Source organism: Misgurnus anguillicaudatus, chromosome 11, assembly GCF_027580225.2.
Source record: "Misgurnus anguillicaudatus chromosome 11, ASM2758022v2, whole genome shotgun sequence".
NCBI lineage: Eukaryota > Metazoa > Chordata > Actinopteri > Cypriniformes > Cobitidae > Misgurnus > Misgurnus anguillicaudatus.
In genome coordinates, this window is record NC_073347.2 from 25,244,212 (window position 1) to 25,265,341 (window position 21,130).

The following is a 21,130-nucleotide window of genomic DNA, read 5'->3' on the forward strand; positions in this document are numbered from 1 at the left end:
AATGGACAATTCCGCTGCCAACCTGTAGGGTGAGCAAAGAGCAAAAACTCTTTAGTGTTGCTTTAATATTCATCATAGATTTATCATCAAGTCTTAATGCGCTAAAATAAACACACAAGAAATTGTTCAGGTCATCAAATTTGTTTTTATTGATTGACCAGGCTCTCTTCAGCTGTCATAAAACCAGATACACAACAGAGGACATTCTGCACAGATGCAATGGCAAGAAAACAACCAGCCGAAAGAATGACGCAGTACTTCCCTGGTGAACATTTGCTGATGGTTTGGCGCAAGGAAGCTCCTGTTATTTTGACCATCTTAGAATCATGATGTAGCATGTGCAAGCTTGGAGTCTGCCAACATCTGAGCCCGAATGCTCACGGTCACCAAATCATGACACAACCGACAAACAAATTCAGCTTTAGAGGTTTTTCATGGACAAAAACTCACGAGTTCAAACAAACACAACATAAATATTGTTCTGTGTATGGGTACATGCGTGTGAATACAATGACAGCCAGGCAGCCAAATCAAAAACCTGCATTATGGATATAAAAGATCAACACTTCTTCCAACCACTAAAAAACAGACTGGGAGAATGTTGACCACACAGAAGTCCAAAACCACAGAACCAACGGTGAAAAAATGCAGCTGCCTGACGGATAGTGCAGTAACAGAAGTCCATGATGGAGGTATGGGTCCATGAAGAGGTGAGAGGTCAAAGGTTAAAATTTAGAATGGATGTTCAGAGACAAATACTGTGAGACGGATGATGGAACTGCCTCGGAAGTTGATGACGTTGTTGACGGTAACCATCTCCAGGTCAAGAACAATCGTTTTTGGTCCTTTAATGGGTCGGGCCAGAACAAGTGTTGCACTGATATTACTGGTTTGCTGTAATTGGGTTAAAGAGAGAGAGAGAGAGATGTAACCAATCCATTTTTAATAAAGAAACTACTTTAATAATAAACATTAATGAATAATGACCAATATATATTTTCATAGGGTGATCCTTATATTTCAACTTTTAAAAGTTTATGCTCTCACCCCACCAATATGTTAATTTATGAATAAATAAATAAAATAATTCAATATTAATTACTATTTAGAGGTTGCTCTTTGAAGTTTCACACATTTGCATATTATGTGATACTTTGTGTTAGCATGTATAATTGTTTAATAATAAATGGACTTATTTGACCATGCTCCAATAAAACTCCTGTTTTAGTTGTGATATGTCTTTCAAAGCAAGAAAGCTTTAATGTAAATGAAGCACAATAGACAATATACACTGAGACAATGGCTGAAGCAACATGAAGCAAGTCTGCTATATGGTTACTCGGATCAGAAGAGACTGAAATAACTGGAACATAGTTATATAGTAAAATAGTAGAAGCAAGTTTTATGTGTGTTGTGCGTATTTCAATGGTACAGTTTTTGCAAAAATATGTGATTTTGGAAATATTCAAACGCTTTAAGCAACCTCTAGATATTGTAGGAACAATTCAAAATTTTGCACAGTGTGTTTTTATTGATATAACACATTTAGAGGGCGAGAGTTGAACATTAAAAAAATTATAAGGACCACCTTATTATTATTTAGCATTTATTAATCTTTGTTAATGTTAATGCAAAAACAGATGTTCATGTTAGTTTACTCTCCATACTGTTAAAAGTTACTTTTTCTTTTTTTAATGTATTAGTAAATGCTAAAATTAACATGAACTAAGATTAATAAATACTGTAGAAGAATTGTTCACTATTAGTTCATGTTAGCTATAGATTAATTATTGTTAACAAATACAATCTTATTTGTAAAGTGTTACTAACTTTACTCATTCTGTTTTTCTCTCCTTATAGATAAATTATCGTTTGCAGACACTTAAACAAATTATGTGCAATCAAACCCAAAACTTTCAACTTTCTATCAGCTATTCATTAGGCTAAGGGATTTGCAAGCCCAATAAAGACTTTATGGTTTGGCTTCTGTTCTACATCTCTCTCTCTCAGCATGCCAACAGCCCCCTCTAGTGGAGCTATTTATACAGACCTACTAAATTTGCTAAATTTCGTGCTTTCAACGAAGAGTTTACCAAAAATAGCTTCAGTCATAATAAAAAAAAATTATAGCATTAATATTAATACACATTATAGCATTAGTCATAATAAACAAACATATTTACAGTATAAAATAATTTGTACTTCTCAAGTGATGCAAGCTGACATAAAGTAATACTCGATGGTACAGTACAACAGCCATCAGATACAGTATAGAGACAGTAGCTTTAAATACCCGCATGTAAAACTCTCGCCCCTCATTTCCAGACTTGATCTGAAAGATGTAAAATGCTCCAGGATAGCGTGTGGTGGCCTGCATCTGAAATATATCGACAGGAACGCTGCGACCAGAAGACAAATCCATATGCCTGTATAGGATAGTAAAGGGTCGTTCCCGACAGGCTGGGTTCTCCGCAGAACACATGCACTGACTGAGAAAAACATGTCAATCAGAGATGTTAACAAAAGGTTGCATCTGTTCATACTAATAAGTTAAATTGCTGTTTTTATGAACTCACTTATCACTGAGCTCTATGTAAGGTGGATCACATCTCAAAGGGTTCAGACATGTGTAGCCTCCTTGGAAATTGAAACACACTTGCTCTGCCAGACAAGTGTTGTTACCGGACTCACATTCATTGTGGTCTTAAAAATCAAAGACAGGCAGAAGTCAGGCAGCGGCAGTATATATAATAAATATATATATATGCAATATATATAAATTTAAATAAAAATATCAATTTTAAAGGGATAGTTCACTTTAAAATGAAAATTCTGTCATCATTTACTCATCCTCGTGTTGTTTTAAACCTGTATGAATTTCTTTTTTCTGATGAACACAAAAGAAGATATTTTGAGAAATGATGGTAAACACACAGCAGTAAGTGACCATTGACTTCCATAGTAGGAAAGATAATATTTTGGAAGTATTGTGATAAATGATGAAGAAAATATTTTGATAAATGATGGTAAGCACACAGTTGACGGTACCCATTTAATTCCATCATATTTTTTATTCCTACTATGGAAGTCTATGGTCACTTAATGCTGTGTGTTTACCATTATTTCTAAAAATATCTTCTTTTGTGTTCATCAGAAAAAAGAAATTCATACAGGTTTGTAACAAAATGATGTCAGAATTTTCGTTTTAAAGTGAAATATCCCTTTAATGTCTATATTAGCTGTTGCTAAATGAGGTTGGCAAAGAAAAATAGTCTATATAAAAATACAAATAAAGTTAAAATGTACACATACCCTCACAAGTCCTTCCATCCTCATACACATAATATCCAGGTGGACAGACACAGGAGTATGAACCAGGTGTGTTGATGCACGTGTGCTGGCACAGAAAGTCGGAGAAACTGCACTCGTCCAGATCTGAGACCAACAGAGATGTAAAACACATCAGATCATTCTCAAAACTATTCTAGAAATGATCCACTGCCCGGCACTCGTCCACTGCCAAATAAACTAGAGAGCTGATTGATATACACTCATTGTTTTCTCTATCTTTCTATCCCTCCAAACATCACTCCTTTCTCCTCCCCCTTACCGTTACAGGTGGTTCCATCAGAGGCGAGCTCGAACCCCTCATCACAGGTACACATGAAAGAACCGTATGTGTTCAAACAGCCGTGAGCACAACGGTCTGTTTCACACTCATCCACATCTGGTGAAACAGGAAGGAAAAAATAGGATTAAGTACTTCTGTTAGACAAGAATGGCTCGTTTTACCATTTTCGTGACTTGGCATCCTATATACAGTATGTGCAAGAAATCCGTTTAGTGGAATTTACATTACATTTAGCAGCCAATGTTATCCCAAGCGACTTGTATATTTTAGTTATACATTTATGTATGCGTTCCCTGGAATCGAACCCACAACTGAGATACATGAACACAACTTAAGCAAAGCCAACATAATCAGACAGAGATATCAGGAGGTGTTGGTGAATGTGTGCATCTTGGCAAGTTCTGACATCACTGTTGAGGAGATAACCAGGGCCACAGGAGCAGGAGTATGAACCAGGGTGGTTAGCACACAACTGCTGGCAGTAACCATAGCGACACTCATCAATGTCTAAAGAAAGATTGGTTAGAGAGCACTAAATGCACAGATAGTTTTAATGTTAAAAACTAATAGATTCATTATGATGTTAAATAACATTACATGATTTAAATGTCAATTTGTCACTCAATTAACTGTCTAAATAAGAAAAGCTGAATTATTGCATCAATTCCTGAATTATTATATAACTTTAAACAACGAGGTTATTAAATAAATGACTGACATGACTAGGCACAGACTTCTTTAATAATCTTTAAATCTTACCTTGGCACTGTCCACTCACCAGCCAGTAACCCTCAGTGCACGAGCAAGTGTATCCACCGGCTGTATTTATACATACCTGAGTCGGGTTACACTGATGTGATTCAGCTTCACATTCATCAACATCTAAAAGAAAAGATAATTGTCATGATCAGAATACAGTTCTTCATGTAATTTTACTAATCTATCCCAGTTGATAAAGCTGGGAATCTGTCCTTCTCTACCATCCTTCTTGAATGGCACAGGCAGCTTGATTCAGAATTCGTAGCAGTTCGCACCTCACTGATAGCTTGTCTTCACTGGTCAGATGTTACTTATACAGTTTATCAATATTACTGTATGGCTATCCCATTCTGGACTGCCACAATTCTAAATCCATCCCTGAGGTCATGAATACAATCACATCTTACATTTTACACAAATAGCTGGTCTTTTCCAAATCAGGAATTCATTTCTCCCTGTTCCACTCATTTATTATCAGCACAATTCCTTATGAGGACATAACATGCCTTAAAATATCCAAACAAGCACCCTTGGTTCTCAGACCATGAAGTCAGATGTTTGAAAAGAAAGCAAACTACTATATTAAAGTAGTGAGGTGATTGCGAGTGGTGGGGGAGAATGTGAAAGTGAGATATGTGCTGTTTCTTTTGGACAAAATAGAGTCTGAGTGTTGTAATGTAAAGGTTCATGGCAAAATGAGCAAAAAGTTAAATAAGTAACTTGTCAGTCTCTAAGTTACCCAGGAGGAGCTTGCATTTATAAGATGCATTAGATTGAGGGTGTAATGTGGGTTTTTAGTGGCATCTAGTGGTGGGCTTGCAAATTACAAACAAGCTTTATTTCGAAAACGCAATGAGAAGCTACGGTAGCTGCCACAGGACAAACATGTTGTCATCTGAGACAACATAGGAATGAATCACGCTCGGTAGAAATATGACGGCGACTTCTATGTAAGAAGATCTGAGTGTGTGTAGATAAAAATGTCTCAATCTAAGATAATAAAAACAATACAGTTCATTATGTAAAACCTTTGTACACCATTGATAGTATAGTTATGTATATTACATTGCATTTCTGTCAAAAGATCTTTTTAAAAGTCACACATTGCACCTTTAAAGTACATACACTATTATCAGGTCAGTGCATTACATCTACTGTACCAGGAACTGAACCTGGAATTTCTGTGTTGGCACACCAGATCCTTAAAGGGATAGTTCACCCAAAAATGAAAATAATGTCATTAATGACTCACCCTCATGTTGTTCCAAACTCGTAAGACCTCCGTTCATCTTTGGAACACTGTTTAAGATGTTTTATATTTAGTCCGAGAGCTTGTTGTCCCTCCATTGAAAATGTAGTAACGGTGTACTGTCCATGTCCAGAAAGGTAATAAAAACATCATCAAAGTAGTCCACAAAACTTACAGCGTGCGTCTCCCACAGACTGTAAACAAAGCCCAGGCGCACAAAAAAAAACAGCTGGGGTGCACCATATAACACGTCAGCCACGTCATACGTCATCCACGAGAAGACAATGCTAAATAAAGTCGTAATTTTTGTTATTTTTGGACAAAACTGTATTGTCGATGTTTCAACACATTCCAACTGACCCACTGATGTCACATGGACTACTTTGATGATGCTTCCACTACCTTTCTAGACATGGACAGCACACCGCACGTAGACCCCCAACGAAGGGTCAACAAGCTCTCCGACCAAATCCAAAACATCCCAAACTGCGCTTAGAAGACGAACGGAGGTCTTACGAGTTTGGAACGACATGAGGGTGAGTCGTCAATGACATTATAGTTTTGGGTGAACTATCCCTTTAAATATAACGCTACCTGTATAAGGTGTTTTATATCAAATAAAACTAATATCCCGCACCACAAAACATTATGAGGTGAAATACAACTCTGTTAAGTGCCAGGTATGCTGGCAGAGATGAGGGCCACGTTGAAAACCTTCCTTTGCCCCTGCTGGGCCCCAGAAAGTAAGAGGATCTGGATTACATGTGTACAATTAAGGGCACACGTCTGGACTGAGGTGCAACGATCTAGGGCATTCTGGGAATGCCAACATTTTTAGGATTGGATTCAGGAACAGAAGAAACAATTGTACATTAAACTTCGCACTTGAGTGAAACACAGATCAGAGGAAAATATGTGTCTGCATGTGAAACAGGTGATACTAACTACTATGACATCACTTATGTGGTTAGAGTGGTAATTTTTACAGCACCTTTAAATAAAAGTTTAATAAGTCTCCATTAACAAACTTCATAAGGGGACCATAAAACTACATTTTACTGAGGTAATTAAAGACGCTCTTAACACCAGAGATGTCTACCTTGTAAGTAGGTTCTGATAGAGTTTCTTAGTAAATGCACATCTTTAGTTCAGAGATTCAGTACCTATGATATGTTTGCATGCACTGGTTTAATAAAAAAAAATGAATAAAATATACTGTACACACAAACCATTTGCATGGAGGTATTTAAAGTCCACTTAGTCAAGCAACACTTTCGCAATGTTTGTGGATAAGGCGAGTTTGTTTCAGTCGGTCCACTATTGTGAGATCTACAACATACACTGTCCGAAAAAATCAGAAAATAGTCCCAAGCTGTCAGTTGGTGCAGTATCCATGTACTATTGTAGCTATAAGATATACCATTTAGGTAGAAATGAATCCATTTGTTACCAATATGTACCCTTGAGGTACTAATATGCACTCTTTAGTAGCAGTGTGTAACTCTGAGGTACTAAAATGAACCTCTTAAGATGGAAAGGTGTACTTTTTGAAAGGGTACCAGTACCACCACAATGACCATGTACTGTAAACATTTTCACAGACAGTACTTAAGCCTAATATCAAATGAATTTTTAAAAAAATGGTTAACCAAGCAGCTTTGCAGACAGATCACAAACTTTAATGCTACAGCAAATGAATAAAATGCTTATTCACAGTTGAATAAAAAAATGAAGCATTGCATTTAAAGATTAATGTAACAACACGGACATCACACCTTATATTTAGACATCCCACTAAGACATTAATAAGGGTACAATCCTAAAGACACTCTTCATTCGCTGACATACACAATCTCACAGTCTGAATAAGCAAGTCCTTACTTGACAAATTAAGAAATGTTGGACGCTCTCCCTGCCTCTCCGAACCAGGCCAACAAGGTTACTAAATACAGAAGACAGTTCTGTTATTTTATTTGACAAAAACCAGTAAGGCCTCGTATCGCAGACAAGGCTTAAACCTATTCCCAGACTAAAATGCATGTTTAAGGTGTCTTAAGTAAAAACAAATGGCCCTGATATATTATATATATATATATATATATATATATATATATATATATATATATATATATATATATATATATATATATATATATATATATATATATACACACACTCACCTAAAGGATTATTAGAAACAACTGTTTAATTTCTCATTAATGCAATTATCTAAACAACCAATCACATGGCAGTTGCTTCAATGCATTTAGGGGTGTGGTCCTGGTCAAAACAATCTCCTGAACTCCAAACTTAATGTCAGGATGGGAAAGAAAGGTGATTTAAGCAATTTTGAGCGTGGCATGGTTGTTGGTGCCAGACGGGCCGGTCTGAGTATTTCACAATCTGCTCAGTTACTGGGATTTTCAAGCACAACCATTTCTAGGGTTTACAAAGAATGGTGTGAAAAGGGAAAAACATCCAGTATCCGGTAGTCCTGTGGGCGAAAATGCCTTGTTGATGCTGAAGGTCAGAGGAGAATGGGCCGACAGATTCACGCTGATAGAAGAGCAACTTTGACTGAAATAACCACTCGTTACAAGCGAGGTATGCAGCAAAGCATTTGTGAAGCCACAACATGCACAACCTTAAGGCGGATGGGCTACAACATCAGAAGACCCCACCGGGTACCACTCATCTCCACTACAAATAGGAAAAAGAGGCCACAATTTGCACGAGCTCACCAAAATTGGACAGTTGAAGACTGGAAAAATGCTGGCTGGTCTGATGAGTCTCGATTTCTGTTGAGCCATTCAGATGGTAGAGTCAGAATTTGGTATAAACAGAATGAGAATATGGATCCATCATGTCTTGTTACCACTGTGCAGACAGGTGGTGGTGCTGTAATGGTGTGCGGATGTTTTCTTGGCACACTTTAGACCCCTTAGTGCCAATTGGGCATCGTTTAAATGCCACGGCCTCCCTAAGCATTGTTTCGGACCATGTCCATCCCTTTATGACCACCATGTACCCATCCTCTGATGGCTACTTCTAGCAGGATAATGCACCATGTCACAAAGCTCGATTCGAATCATTTCAAATTGGTTTCTTGAACATGACAATGAGTTCACTGTACTAAAATGGCCCCCACAGTCACCGGATCTCAACCCAATAGAGCATCTTTGGGATGTGGTGGAACGGGAGCTTCATGCCCTGGATGTGCATTCCACAAATATCAACTGCAAGATGCTATCCCATCAATATGGGCCAACATTTCTAAAGAATGCTTTCGGCACCTTGTTGAATCAATGCCATGTAGAATTAAGGCAGTTCTGACGGTGAAAGAGGGGCAAACACAGTATTAGTAAGGTGTTCCTAATAATCCTTTAGGTGAGTGTATATAGAGTATATTCGTCCCATTAATCATCTAACCCAGGCCTAAAGGTTTCCACTTCAGTTCCAAGATTTTAATTCAATCATTTTTGCAAAGGTTTTGGTGCTGTAATGTGTTAGCACGGTTCTGGTGGTTGTCAGTAGCATTACAACACATGTGTTTGAAAAACATGACTGATGGCATTTATGATGGGCATATTTGAGTCATTCACTTGGCCAACATTCACGCCTTTGGTGGGCATTCCTAAGCTTCAACAAACATACACACTGGACATAAGCAATATCTGTATGATGAATGTTGTAATAATTTAGAAAAGCATACCCAGGAGGCTTTTTGCTCCATAACATCATCCCTTAACATACAGTACACACACATGAATACTGTATAAAACAGTGTGTTTAATAAAAAAAGCCCCATGCAAAGGAAACTCACAAGTAGCACAGTTGGTAAATAATTGATCTAATTTACCAACCAATGACCTCACATTTGGCAGCCATGATGTTGAGATGGTTTGAATTAAATTTTTTGCAACCAAAGCATAAAATACCCTCTTTACAGACCTTCTACGTGTCTCTGCACAACCCAGTATCACGAAATTACGTACCTATAAATTTGTGAATCTTTTCCGTGACACTAACATGTTTTTCCTTTCCTTGGCGTAAACGTGTCACGCATTTCTGTGTACGTGTCACTGTCACGCATTTGTTACTCAACTGTTTTGTCCTATTTTCAAACCATTGACATTTCGGTTTAGGGCTAGATTCACATAAAATGACATTCTTACCCAAACCCAACTCTAACCCTAATGCCAGGCGACAATGGTTTAAAAGTCATAAAATATAAAAAAATCATGAAAAAAGGTATAAACCAATACTTAAAGTGACTTCCTAATGCAAACACCAAATCTAACCCTAAACCGAAGCGTCAATGATTTGAAAATAGAACAAACAGTTGAGTAACAAATACGTGACCGTGACCCGTAAACAGAAATGCGTGACATGTTCACGCAAAAGGCGGAAAAACGTGTCAGTGTCACGGAAAACACTCACTAATTTACGTGATTATAGGTACATAATTTCGTGATACAGGGTTGCTCTGCAAATCAACTATCAGATGTTTGAGACAATTTTTTTATTACTAAGTCCACCTGATGTCTGTATCTTTATAACACAGCCTTCCTGTGCTCAAAAGTGCAACAAATCTATCACTGTGTGTCCTTGCAAAGCAATAGGAAAGATGACTGGAGAATACATTAACTTTAAAGACTGGCACCAACTCGAGACAAATCTGCAGACCATATCGAAAAATAGAGCAAGGAGTCCTACAATGGCATGTGGTATTCTATGTTGGAGCAATAAAATATTGGTGATATAACTGACACCAAATTCAGCTCATCAACAGAAGCAGACCGCACAGAGGCAATTCCAACCTGATGATTCATTATAGTGAATAAACAGTCTAATGCTGCCTCTTGTAAAGTTGGATCATAGTAAGTGGGGCCGAATTCCAGTTCCTGTTGTTTAGGATTATATTGTCCATCAGGAGATGTAGTTTGTTCTGGGGTCCCGCAGCACTGGTGGCTCCACACTAACAACTGATTCAGTCCAAATGATGAGATTTGTTCTGCTGAAGTCTTCAAGATACCACTCAGCCCACCACAGACATTACATAAATTACAGCCCGGCACAGAACCCAGTCTTTGCGTCATCTCAGAATCAGAGGACCCATAGCCCATTGCAGAAAATGAAGTAAACATAAGACCACAACCTGATCTGACCCAGTAAGTGCAGACCACATCATCCAGCACTTTTTTAGCATGTGTTATGTATGCTAAAGTCCTAAATAGAAAGGCTTTATTTGATTCTAAACTAAACTCGAACTTCAATGTTCAACAAAATCTATATAAAATACATTTTATCTATATAAAAAATCTAAACAATTTTATTTTTATTTTCCACATACCGTACATTTTTGTAGCTCCAGATTTCACTCTCTTTCTAAAACGCACTTATTTTGTACAAAACTCATTGATTTGAAAAGCGCTGTGTCCCTGATTGGCTAACTAATCTGTACGTTGTGATTGGCCTGAATACCTCCGATGTCAGCTGGAAATGTGACGCTCCTTACCATGTTTAAAAGATTTGCTCACAATGCAATGCTAACAGGAGTTAACTTACAGGTTGTGAGTCCGAAGCTGGAGAAATTATGATAATGTTGGTCTTGTCTACATCACCAATCCCAGGAAATAAACTGTTGCCTACAATCGGTGTGTTTGTTGCAGTCCAAGAAAAGAGATTTACGCTGGAGATGATAACTTGCGTCATTGTTTACTTTGAGGTACCTATCATTAACATGTACTAATACGCACTTGCACAAATGTAAAAAAGTGAAAAGTGCCCTTTAAGACTATAAAAGATAGACATTGTTATTTTAGAAGCCTTGGACTGGTTCTTTGGAAAACCAAAAATGGTTCTTTTATTACATCACGGTAAAGAACCTTCTGTGGCACTGTTGTTTTTATAAAAAAGTGCATTTACAAAACTAAATTTACAAAGATCCTTTTTGAATGAATGAGTTATATGAATAGTAAAGTAAGGCAGCCAGCATGCATGGGAACTCATTCAAGACGAATACCGCGCCATTAAAAAGCGTGCCAGGCGAATACCTCATTATGTTTGCTAAGAGAATGCCAATAGTGTGCAGCGCTGGATAAAGGGGGACTACTTTTAAGAATCTGAAATAAAGGATAGTTTTGATTTGTTTAACATTTTGCATTAATGCATAATTCCATTCAAGCCCTTCTATAGACTTTACCACTTTAAAAACAGACAAAATTAAAAATGCTTTCATAGTACACTCTTAAAATAAAAGTAACCCACACCATAGAAACGTACAGGATACATTACAAGCATTTAACTCATCAACACACGTGCCATCAGCACCAATCGTGTATCCAAGGACGCAGGGCGCCGACCTGCTCACTATTGGATAGCTCGGACCAGGGACAGGTCCAGGTAACAGAGGAGGAGGATTAGGAGCAAACGGTTCTGAATATCCCACTGATCTATCAACAGGGTATGACTCTTCAGGATAGGATGGCTCAGGATAGGAACGCGGACTGGCGCGTGCGTAGGATTGGGAGTAAAGGCCGCGCGGCATGCACAGGTAACCACCGTTTTGATTTACGCACACCATGTCACCCCGGCACGGGTCTGGCAGCGTCCTGCACTCATCAACGTCTGAAAACAGATGGGACAGGTGACATTTACAGCCGTGTTTAAAACGTGTTAAACATATTTTGACAGCTACTGTGCCACTAACCAATGCACTGTCTGGTGCGGCGGTCATAAGCAAATCCATCTGAGCACGTCGACTGTAAAGAAACAATTACAATACAATTACAATGTAACGACATGATTATCATTGCTCTCATATATATTTATCTGTACTATACAAACGGAAATATATATGGCTAAAGTACTGTGGTAAGCATGCTAAATAAATAAATGCATGTAGGCATGGGATATTGCAATGGTACAGTTGTATGGGCGCAATACGTAAAGCAAAAGCAGTCAAAATATTAATATTTATACAGTTTAACAATCCTGTGTTATTACGACACATGGAGAGTACCGGTGCCAAGTTTAAATACATATTATTTTCAATACAAAGTAACTTACCTGACTTATACCGGAGTGAATACAGGACATCATACATATTAAAACTGTCAACATTCTACAAAAACAAAAAAAATTGTAGTAAACGAATCTGAAATCAATAAAGAGATTACAAACCCAAATGTCCATTCATTCATATAACCACAATAAATACCCATTCAAAGCCAAGAATTTCGGTAAAAAGTGGACTCAAACCTTTTCTCAAACTTATTCTCATATGCTCATAACCCATAATCGTTTAAAAGTAGCAGCTAACTAATTAAACTCACCTTTTGTTTGTCGACAAACTCAAGCCACGTAGTTCAAATAACATGTTTAAATGGATCCTTATGGTTCCCGAAGGACCGTCACGCCACCAACCCCAGTCTGTTCGCAACAGGAAAGAGTTGATTTTTGTGGATTTACTACCTTTACGGGTTTGCAGGACCCGAAGCGCAAAACGACGCGCTCAAACCGACCCCTCCGCGTACGCGCGTTCACTTGGCTTTGGTCACCCGCTGCAGCCGCCCTGTTCATCGACGGCAATAACGCGTGAAAACGTTGACCAATAGTGAGGGGAGGGTCGTTTAGCAAAAAGAAAGAACTTGCTCCATTTCTTCGTACTCGGCCCACTGCACGGATTGTTTAGCAATGCAAATAAACGGGCCCCTGGAGTACTTGGCCAACAGCTGGATCCCATCAAAGACAGACGGCCCTTTTTGGAAAGGAAAGCGCGTTCGAGGAGCAAAAAAAAAAAGAAAGGGAAGACGATGAGGAAAATCGAGCTAGGAATCTGTGAAAATTACCCATAATTAATTTCTGCTTAAATTTATGTACGCTCACGTGTGTAATTTCAGTCATCACTTTATGCATCAAATCCTATCAACCATCAAATCATTTAGGCTACTTGTAAAGCAAGATGAGGTTTATTCAACGGTACAATTAAAACCTATTCACTTTAAATGGAAGCTTTAGAAAATGTCCCTGTAGCTTTGTGTTAGCAAAACAAACTTTATTAACTAAAGCAACTTGTCAACTTGAATTTACTTGTTCAGACAATTTGAATAGACTGCAAGTCACTTTGGATAAAAGTGTTTGTCAAACAAGTAAACACACAAAAAAATTGGAAATAGCAAGATAGACTTTACTAGTATACCATCAGAACTGACTGCCATCGTATTAAATCAGAAAATCAGAGCATGACTGTCACAATGATATGTCAACCTGCCCTGCAGTGTAAATACTGAAATAGCCTTGTACTAACCTTTAAGTTGTTGACACGTTCAGCCCACATAGTTGACATGAGAGCTGCACATTTACAAAAACACAACATTTGTTTTTATTGTAGCATTTTATATGAACATGCTTGTCTTTTCTTGTTGTCTGTTGATTAATTGCTGTTTATTGCAGAATTACTTTGGCATATCGCAGACCAGATGTGACTGCAAAAGAGCAAGATGCAATGAGTACAATTCATCTGGATTTAGGGCTGTTTCAGCTAATAGGTGAGACTGGGGCTAGTTGTCACATTGTTCTCCAGAGACTATTTGTCAAGGTGAAATAAAATAATTTCAGTATAGGCAAATATTAAAAGTGTTTACATTACAGATAACATTGCAAATATAGAAATAAAGATACATTTAAGCTTTTTAATAAGGCACACTGTTGCTGTATGAGGGGGAATTCTAGCTAAATCCATTATTAAGCAACCTGTTGAGGGGTTTCACAAACAGATACACTCTAAAAAATGCTATTAACCCAGCGCTGGTCCAGTTAGGCACAAGCCAAACAGTTTGGTTGAAATGAACCCAGCAAATGTTTATATTTGACCCAACAATGGTTTATAACAACCCAACATTGTCGCATGAAATAACCCATCATGGGTTAAATTTCAACCCAACAGGCTTTTTGACCCAGCATTGAGTTGAAAATAACCCAGTATGTTTAAGAGTGTATTTATTTGTGAAACCCTTCAACGGGTTGCTTAAAGGGCACCTATTATGACCTTTTCACAAGATGTAATATAAGTCTCAGGTGTGCCCAGAATGTGTCTGTAAAGTTTCAGGTCAATAAACCCCACAGATCATTTATTATAGCATATCCAAAATGCCCCTATTTGGGTGGGAGTAAAAATGTGTTGTTTTAATGTCTGTACCTTTAAATGCAAATGAACTGTAAATGGTAATGCAGGACTGTAAGTGGGCGGGGCTTTGTCAATGTGACCTCACATTGACAAGAAAATCAAAACGGCATGTCTAATGAGACTGCTTTGGTTTAATGTGGATTAAAAAACAAGGAGCGGGTGGATTTTATTCATCGTAGGATGGTTGTGTTCACACACTGTCAACACACATTCTGTCCAAACACCAGGGTTTCCCGCAGCATATTTCAGTTAAGGCGGCCCGCCTAAGCTTGGAAACCCTACTGCCTTAACTAGGTCTTTAACGATGGATTTAGCCAGAATTCCCCCCCAATTGGCATCTTTTATACTTTTGTTATGTTGTAATATTTGTGAATAATATCGATTCCAAAAATTATAGCCAATTTTAATTAACAGAATTCACAAATATTATTGAAGTAGGTGTTTAAAACGTACATAAATCCACTGCTAGATGAAACATGTGCAACTGGACTTTTGATTTACTGTAATACTCGAGACAACACCCCTGTGCGGACTATCCCCAGCCTGATGTATGCTTGGCTCAGTAAGTCTCAAGTGATTTTTTCCCAGAAATCTATTAAAACAAATTCTGCCCTAACTAATACGCCTTCTAGGCAAAAGCCATTTTGAATAGATTTCTATATTAAAAAAGGTTCGAGCTTAATCTGACGCTGATAAAATACCCAGTAGAGTTATGGCAGTTCAAATGTACACAGTCTAATGAGGGAAAACTGCTGAGGAATGTGGAAGACTGGAGCAGGTGTTCCTTGGTTAGCGCTGGGTTATTTTGTCATGAGTGGTGTGTGAGAAAAGTTCGCATTAAAATGTGACACCTGCTTACATTCACTGTCTCCAACACCCTCACCGAGCAGCACAACGGAGCCCCACAGATTCTTGAAAATATTCCTAAATGTTAACTTACTGCACCATAGAAAATGTAATGTGAGCGACCAAGCAACATGTGATACTTTTACCTCACATCACCTGTCTGTTTAAATTTACATTTAGTAAGTGCTGCTGCTAGGGCTGGGTGTTGATTCAGATGTTCCAGATCGATTCGATTTCGATTCACAAGCTATCGATTCGATTCTCGATTCAACTCAATGAATATAGATTTCATATTACTACAGCATTTCTTCTCTGCATTACAAATCACGCATATAGCTTTGTTCTTGTTCACAACACCATCGTCGTTGTCTTTCTTGCGAAATCTAAAATGCTTCATACCTCTGACTTTTTATGTGAAGGTGGCATCAACGTCGACGAAGCACCTGAAACCGCCATTTTAAGTACTGAATGAATACTCTTTAATGATGACAGGCTCGCCTCTCGCTCCGTGGTAATATCGCGCAAGGCAAAAAAGAGGGTGACATCTACTGGAGAAGACTATTAATTTGATTAACGTAAATCTTACGTTGAATGTTTGCGTAAATAAATATGTAAAAAAAATCGATTTGTTGCCTTTGAGAATTTTGAATTGACCACGTTAAAACAAAACGATTAATCAAAAAAAAAATTTTTGCATAGCCCTATACCAGTGGTTTTCAAACTGGGGGCCACGAGATGGTGCCAGGGGGCCCCCAGTTTTATGACATTTTATGAAATACCGGTACATTCATTTATCATGAATTCTGTGTAATTAAACTTAAAAAAATAAGGCTACAAACCAACAGCACTACTTTTTTTGTAGCTATAATTTAATGTTTTTTTTTATTAAAATGAGTTTTAGAACAGTTTTTTGTCACAAATTTTCTTTGGGGGGCCGCGAAGGAATGCAACGTACACAAGGGGGGCCGCAAGCTGAAAAAGTTTGGGAACCACTGCCCTATACAAGCGTTTGCTTTTTGTACTACATACCAGCAGCCATAGCTTCTATTTTTTACATTTTCACATTTTACAGCAGATGCTTTTATCCAAACTTCCTTACAGTGCATTCAAGCTATACATTTTTTTTATGTGCGTTCCACGTGAATCAAACCCACAACCTCTTATCATAATACAACCTATAACAGTTTGTTTACAGTATATCCAAAAATGGATGACGATATAAATATAGATTTAAACTATCCAGAAGTTTGAGTAATCTATGCACCAGATACAAACAGCTGTATCAGACGCGGTCACACTACAACTGGAATTCCAGACAGGGTTTTCTCCAGAGACAGACTGGGAGAGACGGATATTCCCTTTTGAGGTTAATCTGGTCCGATAATGCTGTAGACCACTGCCTCCATAAGCAATTCTAAATTACAGCCTTTCTGTTGCACAGAATGCAAGGGGATAAAGAAAACAGACGCAAAAGATCAACAAATCCACCATTTCCTTCTAAAAACGGCTTCACAGAATATAAGAAAAGAGATGGGTAATTTAAGGATTACGGTGTCTACCTAAATTATTCAGATTATAAAACTACCAAAGGTCCAGCCTTCTTCACAGTGTTCATGCAACTGTATAATAATACAGAGTTTTAATCCGTTGTGTTTAGCAAGTGAAAATCTGACCATCTCGCACATAGCTAGAGATATCAGAGATACAAGTAGTTCATGAAAAAAATAAGATATGCAAATATGAGTAAAGAATAGTTTATTTTGAGAAGGGCTGTTGAATGTCATCATAAAGATCGATCAACTTTAAACAACCACGCAAAATATATACCCTGAATGTATAAATACACCTTACATGTATATAATCAAATGCACCCAACTGTTATGAAATATAGCAAAACTGAATAAAGAATTACTAAAGGCCATTTTGTCTCCCGAAAACAAATATCTTCATATTGAGCCTTAAGAAGATGGCATCTTTATTTGGTTGTAAAACACTCGATTAGTGTTCGTTTGTAATTAAAGGCGGATTAATGTCAACTTTATTTCCCAAAATATATATACACATTTCATCTTTCTGCTTTAGAAAGGTCCGAATATTGCATATAAGTTCTCTTAAACAACATGACTGATGTTGAAATAAATACTATAACTGTGCATCAGAGATCAAACATCACTCCTTCATTAAATTGAACTGCCTGCTATGCAGAAGGGCCAAACATTTATAGCTTTCAAAAAAAGGAGGATTTAGCAATAAGATCCTTGACGAAATTCAAAAGATTTAATACATCTGTTTGTTTAGTGGAAGCCATACAGCATGAGACAATCTCTCATAGAAACACATTAAACAGGACATTTAGCCCGTCTAAATATGACAAAGTGAATTTTTGCTGGACTTTAAATGTTGGGTCACAAGAATATTCAATCACGTCGTCATCTCCAGTTTGCAAACAGAACTCGATTTAGTAAAAATAAAGTCCGATGGGCACAGTCAGCCCTTAAGCACAGATGGCAATCCGCTATTCTATTCGAGTCCATGGCTTTTGCACGTGATCCAGTTTTCCAAAAGAAGGGCTTTTAGTGTCTTAATAAGCTAAAGTGCTTTGAGTGGCAGTACAGGTGACCAATCACTGTTTAAGCAGATCTTTCAGTACAGCCCCACCGCTGGCCTCAGCTGAAACAGGTACAGGTGTAAAGGTGGGCAGGTGGTCAGAGATGGGCTTCATAAGCAGGTGACCCCCACCGCCTGCAGTGCTGCCTGAACCTGCAGGATTGAGGAGGGGTACGGCCGCAGAGCGGGGTGCCAGGAAGGGGTTCGAATCTCCAGGACGCTTACTTGGGCCAGAAACACCTGCAAAAACACAAACATCAGAGCAACATCATTACATACTGTTAGTTTAATTTAACAATTTATGCAATTTAAATGCAACTTTTTAATACATAAAGATCACTGACAATGCTTGGTGTGCATCTCACATTCACGTGCTGTTTGTGTTTTATGCAACGCTATACCTGATGCAGGTGTGCTAGCTGTACTGCGGCCAGATGGGGGCGCACTTAGAGGCTTGATGTCATAAACGGGTAGTTTAGGGGCAGGAAGTGCAGGACTAGACTCCACCTCCAGGAATTTTACAAACATCTCGGAGAAGGACTGAAAACACAAGGATGTGTAAGACAATGATACGAACCGGTAATTATGTACAGAAGAGTGAATGTACTCACCGAATTGAGGTTCTGTACATGTGTAGGTCTTTGTGGGGTGTTGGGTACGCTCAAAGCAGATCTTCCTCCAAGCCAACTTGAGACCCAACCAGTCACCCCACTCTTTCCCTCTTGCTGTAACAACTATACAGAACAAATAAATAGTAGGAAAGTAGATCAGCTTATAGTGGATGCGTGCATGTGGATGTGAAAAAATAAAACTTTCATATTCAGCGGAGGTGCATGAGGGAATTTTCCAGGAAAGCTGACGGGTAAAGATATGTGACCCTGTCTGTGAAATCCATGCAAAAGTCTCATTATGTATATTATATTATATTTATACAACTTTTATTTAACATGGCCTTACTCAGTCTAAATATTAAATATATCAAAGTTATGTCCTTTACATTATGTAGTTTTTTATTTTTTGTAGAAAACTGTAAAAATCACAAAAATGACTTAAGATGGGTTTTTACACACTGGGTCACATATATTTAGGGTTGTAAACACAGGCTTGAGTGGAAAACTTCATGTGTAGCACTGAAAAATATTATGTGAGGAAGGTGCGAGTAGAGGGGAAAAAAATGAAAGAGTGAATGAAAAAAATATGGGTTGAAGTGGAAAGTGGATTGTCTGACACAGTAACAGATATATTTACTTTCTCTTTCTCTCTCTCTGTCTGGGCTGTTGGATAATTCTGCTCACCACTTTCTGAATGGCTGGGGTCTCTCCTGCCAGACCACAGCTTACGACAGGATTGTGGGTAAGGAAATGCTTTTGGTGCAGAATTGGCATGAACCATTCACCTAATTCACTACTTGTGTGCCTCTCTCTCTCCTTCTCCCTCTCAACCATCTCTCAAGTTAAAAACATTACGTAAGTATATGAACTATAGAAAACGTTTGAAAAACGTTTAGCTTTTTGCGTTAAATCAAAAGTTCTGTTGTGATTAAACTGGTTTGGTTCCAGCTTTAGAAGTCCTTACTGAATATTTTTTTTAAACAAAAAAATTAAATAAAAATACTTATAAAAATACTGTTACTTATAAAAATACCATTACTTATAAAGTGGGCTGTCACTATTCGTGACCAACAGAGGTAACCTTTAGACCGGTGTGCCAACATAGATTTCAGCCTATCCCAGACAGACTTAAGGGGGTCGCACACCAGACACGCAGCTCAGCGCAGCGTCGAGTCTATGACAACTCGGAGGTTTCGTACACCGGAAGTGCACATTAAATAGTGCTAGCTTAGTCAGATAGCGTCTACTTCAAAATGCCAAATATACGTTAACAGCCAATGTTCATCGTTAATTATTTGGGACAAATATGATGTTATTTAATGTTAAACTATGTGAGTGGCGCGACAGGGATTGGAGCAACTTCCTGAGTCATGGCTGGGTGCCGCGGACAGGCCCCACCTTTCGGCGCCGGTGTGTGTATACTCATAGAAAACAATCTGTTCGATTTTTTTAGAACGGAGGCGCGCTGAGCTGCACATCCGATGTGCGACCCCCTTTAAACCCTATTCTAAAAAATGAACTTTGTGTTTCTATCAGAAAATGAGTCGCCAGTGTGTGTGCAGAAACATCCTGTTATTATACAAATCCATCTATTCTTCTTTGCGTAATCTCCTTTAAAGTCCAACAGTCATACAAAACAGGCTGTTGGGGATCCACAATCAATGTGATGTCACATTGATTGCGCCCCACATATGACCACTCACACACTCCGCCCTTATGAGCGCGTAGTTCAATCTTCTGCCAGAGACACGTTTTGATGTAGTCCAAGGCACATGTGTAAAGCCGCTTTCACATTAGCAGCGACTAGCAGTAGCAGAGCAACGCGATCCCATTGATCCCAATGGAAGCCCGGCGGCATCCGGCGCCACGAGCGACGGTGACCCCCGACGACCGGATGGGCGCGCCCAGTCGCGCGACAAAGCCGAGAAAAGCTCAACTCCACGCAAATGATGAGCGAAGCAGTGGAGTTCACGCCATCGTCTCTCGTCAGCTACTGGAGTGGACGCCACTCATCTGTTTATACCAACCAGATTTAGACACGCCTCCTAACAACCTTGTTAAAAGAGACGAGCAACACACAGCGACAAAGTCTTTGTCGCTGTGTGTCGCTCATCTCTTTCAAAAGAGGCGTTTATCTGGTTGTCATAAACAAATGAGTAATGTCCACTCCAGTAACTGATGAGAGGTGGATGACGTGAACTCCACTGCTTCATTCTCATTGGTAGTCGCTCCTGAAT

General features: G+C 38.4%; 2 protein-coding genes across 5 annotated transcripts in view; both read right to left on the reverse strand.

The window, feature by feature from the left end:
• Positions 1-122: 122 nt before the first annotated feature.
• Positions 123-13,993, reverse strand: fbln5 (fibulin 5). 4 transcript variants are annotated; one of them, XM_073873404.1, is made up of 11 exons: positions 13,951-13,993; positions 12,711-12,765; positions 12,352-12,403; positions 11,949-12,269; positions 4,391-4,510; positions 4,019-4,138; positions 3,611-3,724; positions 3,313-3,435; positions 2,577-2,703; positions 2,294-2,489; positions 123-894 (listed from the first exon to the last, which is right to left on the reverse strand). In XM_073873404.1, exons 2-11 carry the CDS (start codon positions 12,762-12,764, stop codon positions 733-735), a joined length of 1,389 nt encoding a protein of 462 aa, XP_073729505.1. In that variant the 5' UTR covers position 12,765; positions 13,951-13,993; the 3' UTR covers positions 123-732. The 4 variants fall into 4 exon arrangements, with proteins under 4 accessions (XP_073729505.1, XP_073729506.1, XP_073729504.1 ...); XM_073873405.1 differs by having other exon boundaries at positions 12,352-12,400; positions 13,951-13,965; XM_073873403.1 differs by lacking the exon at positions 13,951-13,993 and adding an exon at positions 12,977-13,771 and having other exon boundaries at positions 12,352-12,400.
• A 3,937-nt stretch (positions 13,994-17,930) lies between these two features.
• trip11 (thyroid hormone receptor interactor 11) overlaps positions 17,931-21,130 on the reverse strand; it is a 31,252-nt gene continuing 28,052 nt past the window's right edge. Inside the window, exons 20-22 of the mRNA XM_073873407.1 lie at positions 18,894-19,016; positions 18,684-18,822; positions 17,931-18,522 (exon numbers count right to left, since the gene is read on the reverse strand). Of these exons, the coding sequence (XP_073729508.1) occupies positions 18,299-18,522; positions 18,684-18,822; positions 18,894-19,016 (486 nt within the window). The 3' untranslated portion in view covers positions 17,931-18,298. The remainder of the gene's footprint in view (positions 18,523-18,683; positions 18,823-18,893; positions 19,017-21,130) is intronic.

Bases quoted from the DNA above. Each gene is read 5' to 3' on its own strand.
- fbln5 (XM_073873402.1), bottom strand. From the start codon at position 13,020: ATGTTATTTGAACTACGTGGCTTGAGTTTGTCGACAAACAAAAG. The intron at 12,766-12,976 runs GTGAGTTTAATT...TTGTTTTTGTAG, and splicing joins AGTTTGTCGACAAACAAAAG to AATGTTGACAGTTTTAATAT. The intron at 2,490-2,576 runs GTGAGTTCATAA...TGTTTTTCTCAG, and splicing joins TACATAGAGCTCAGTGATAA to TCAGTGCATGTGTTCTGCGG.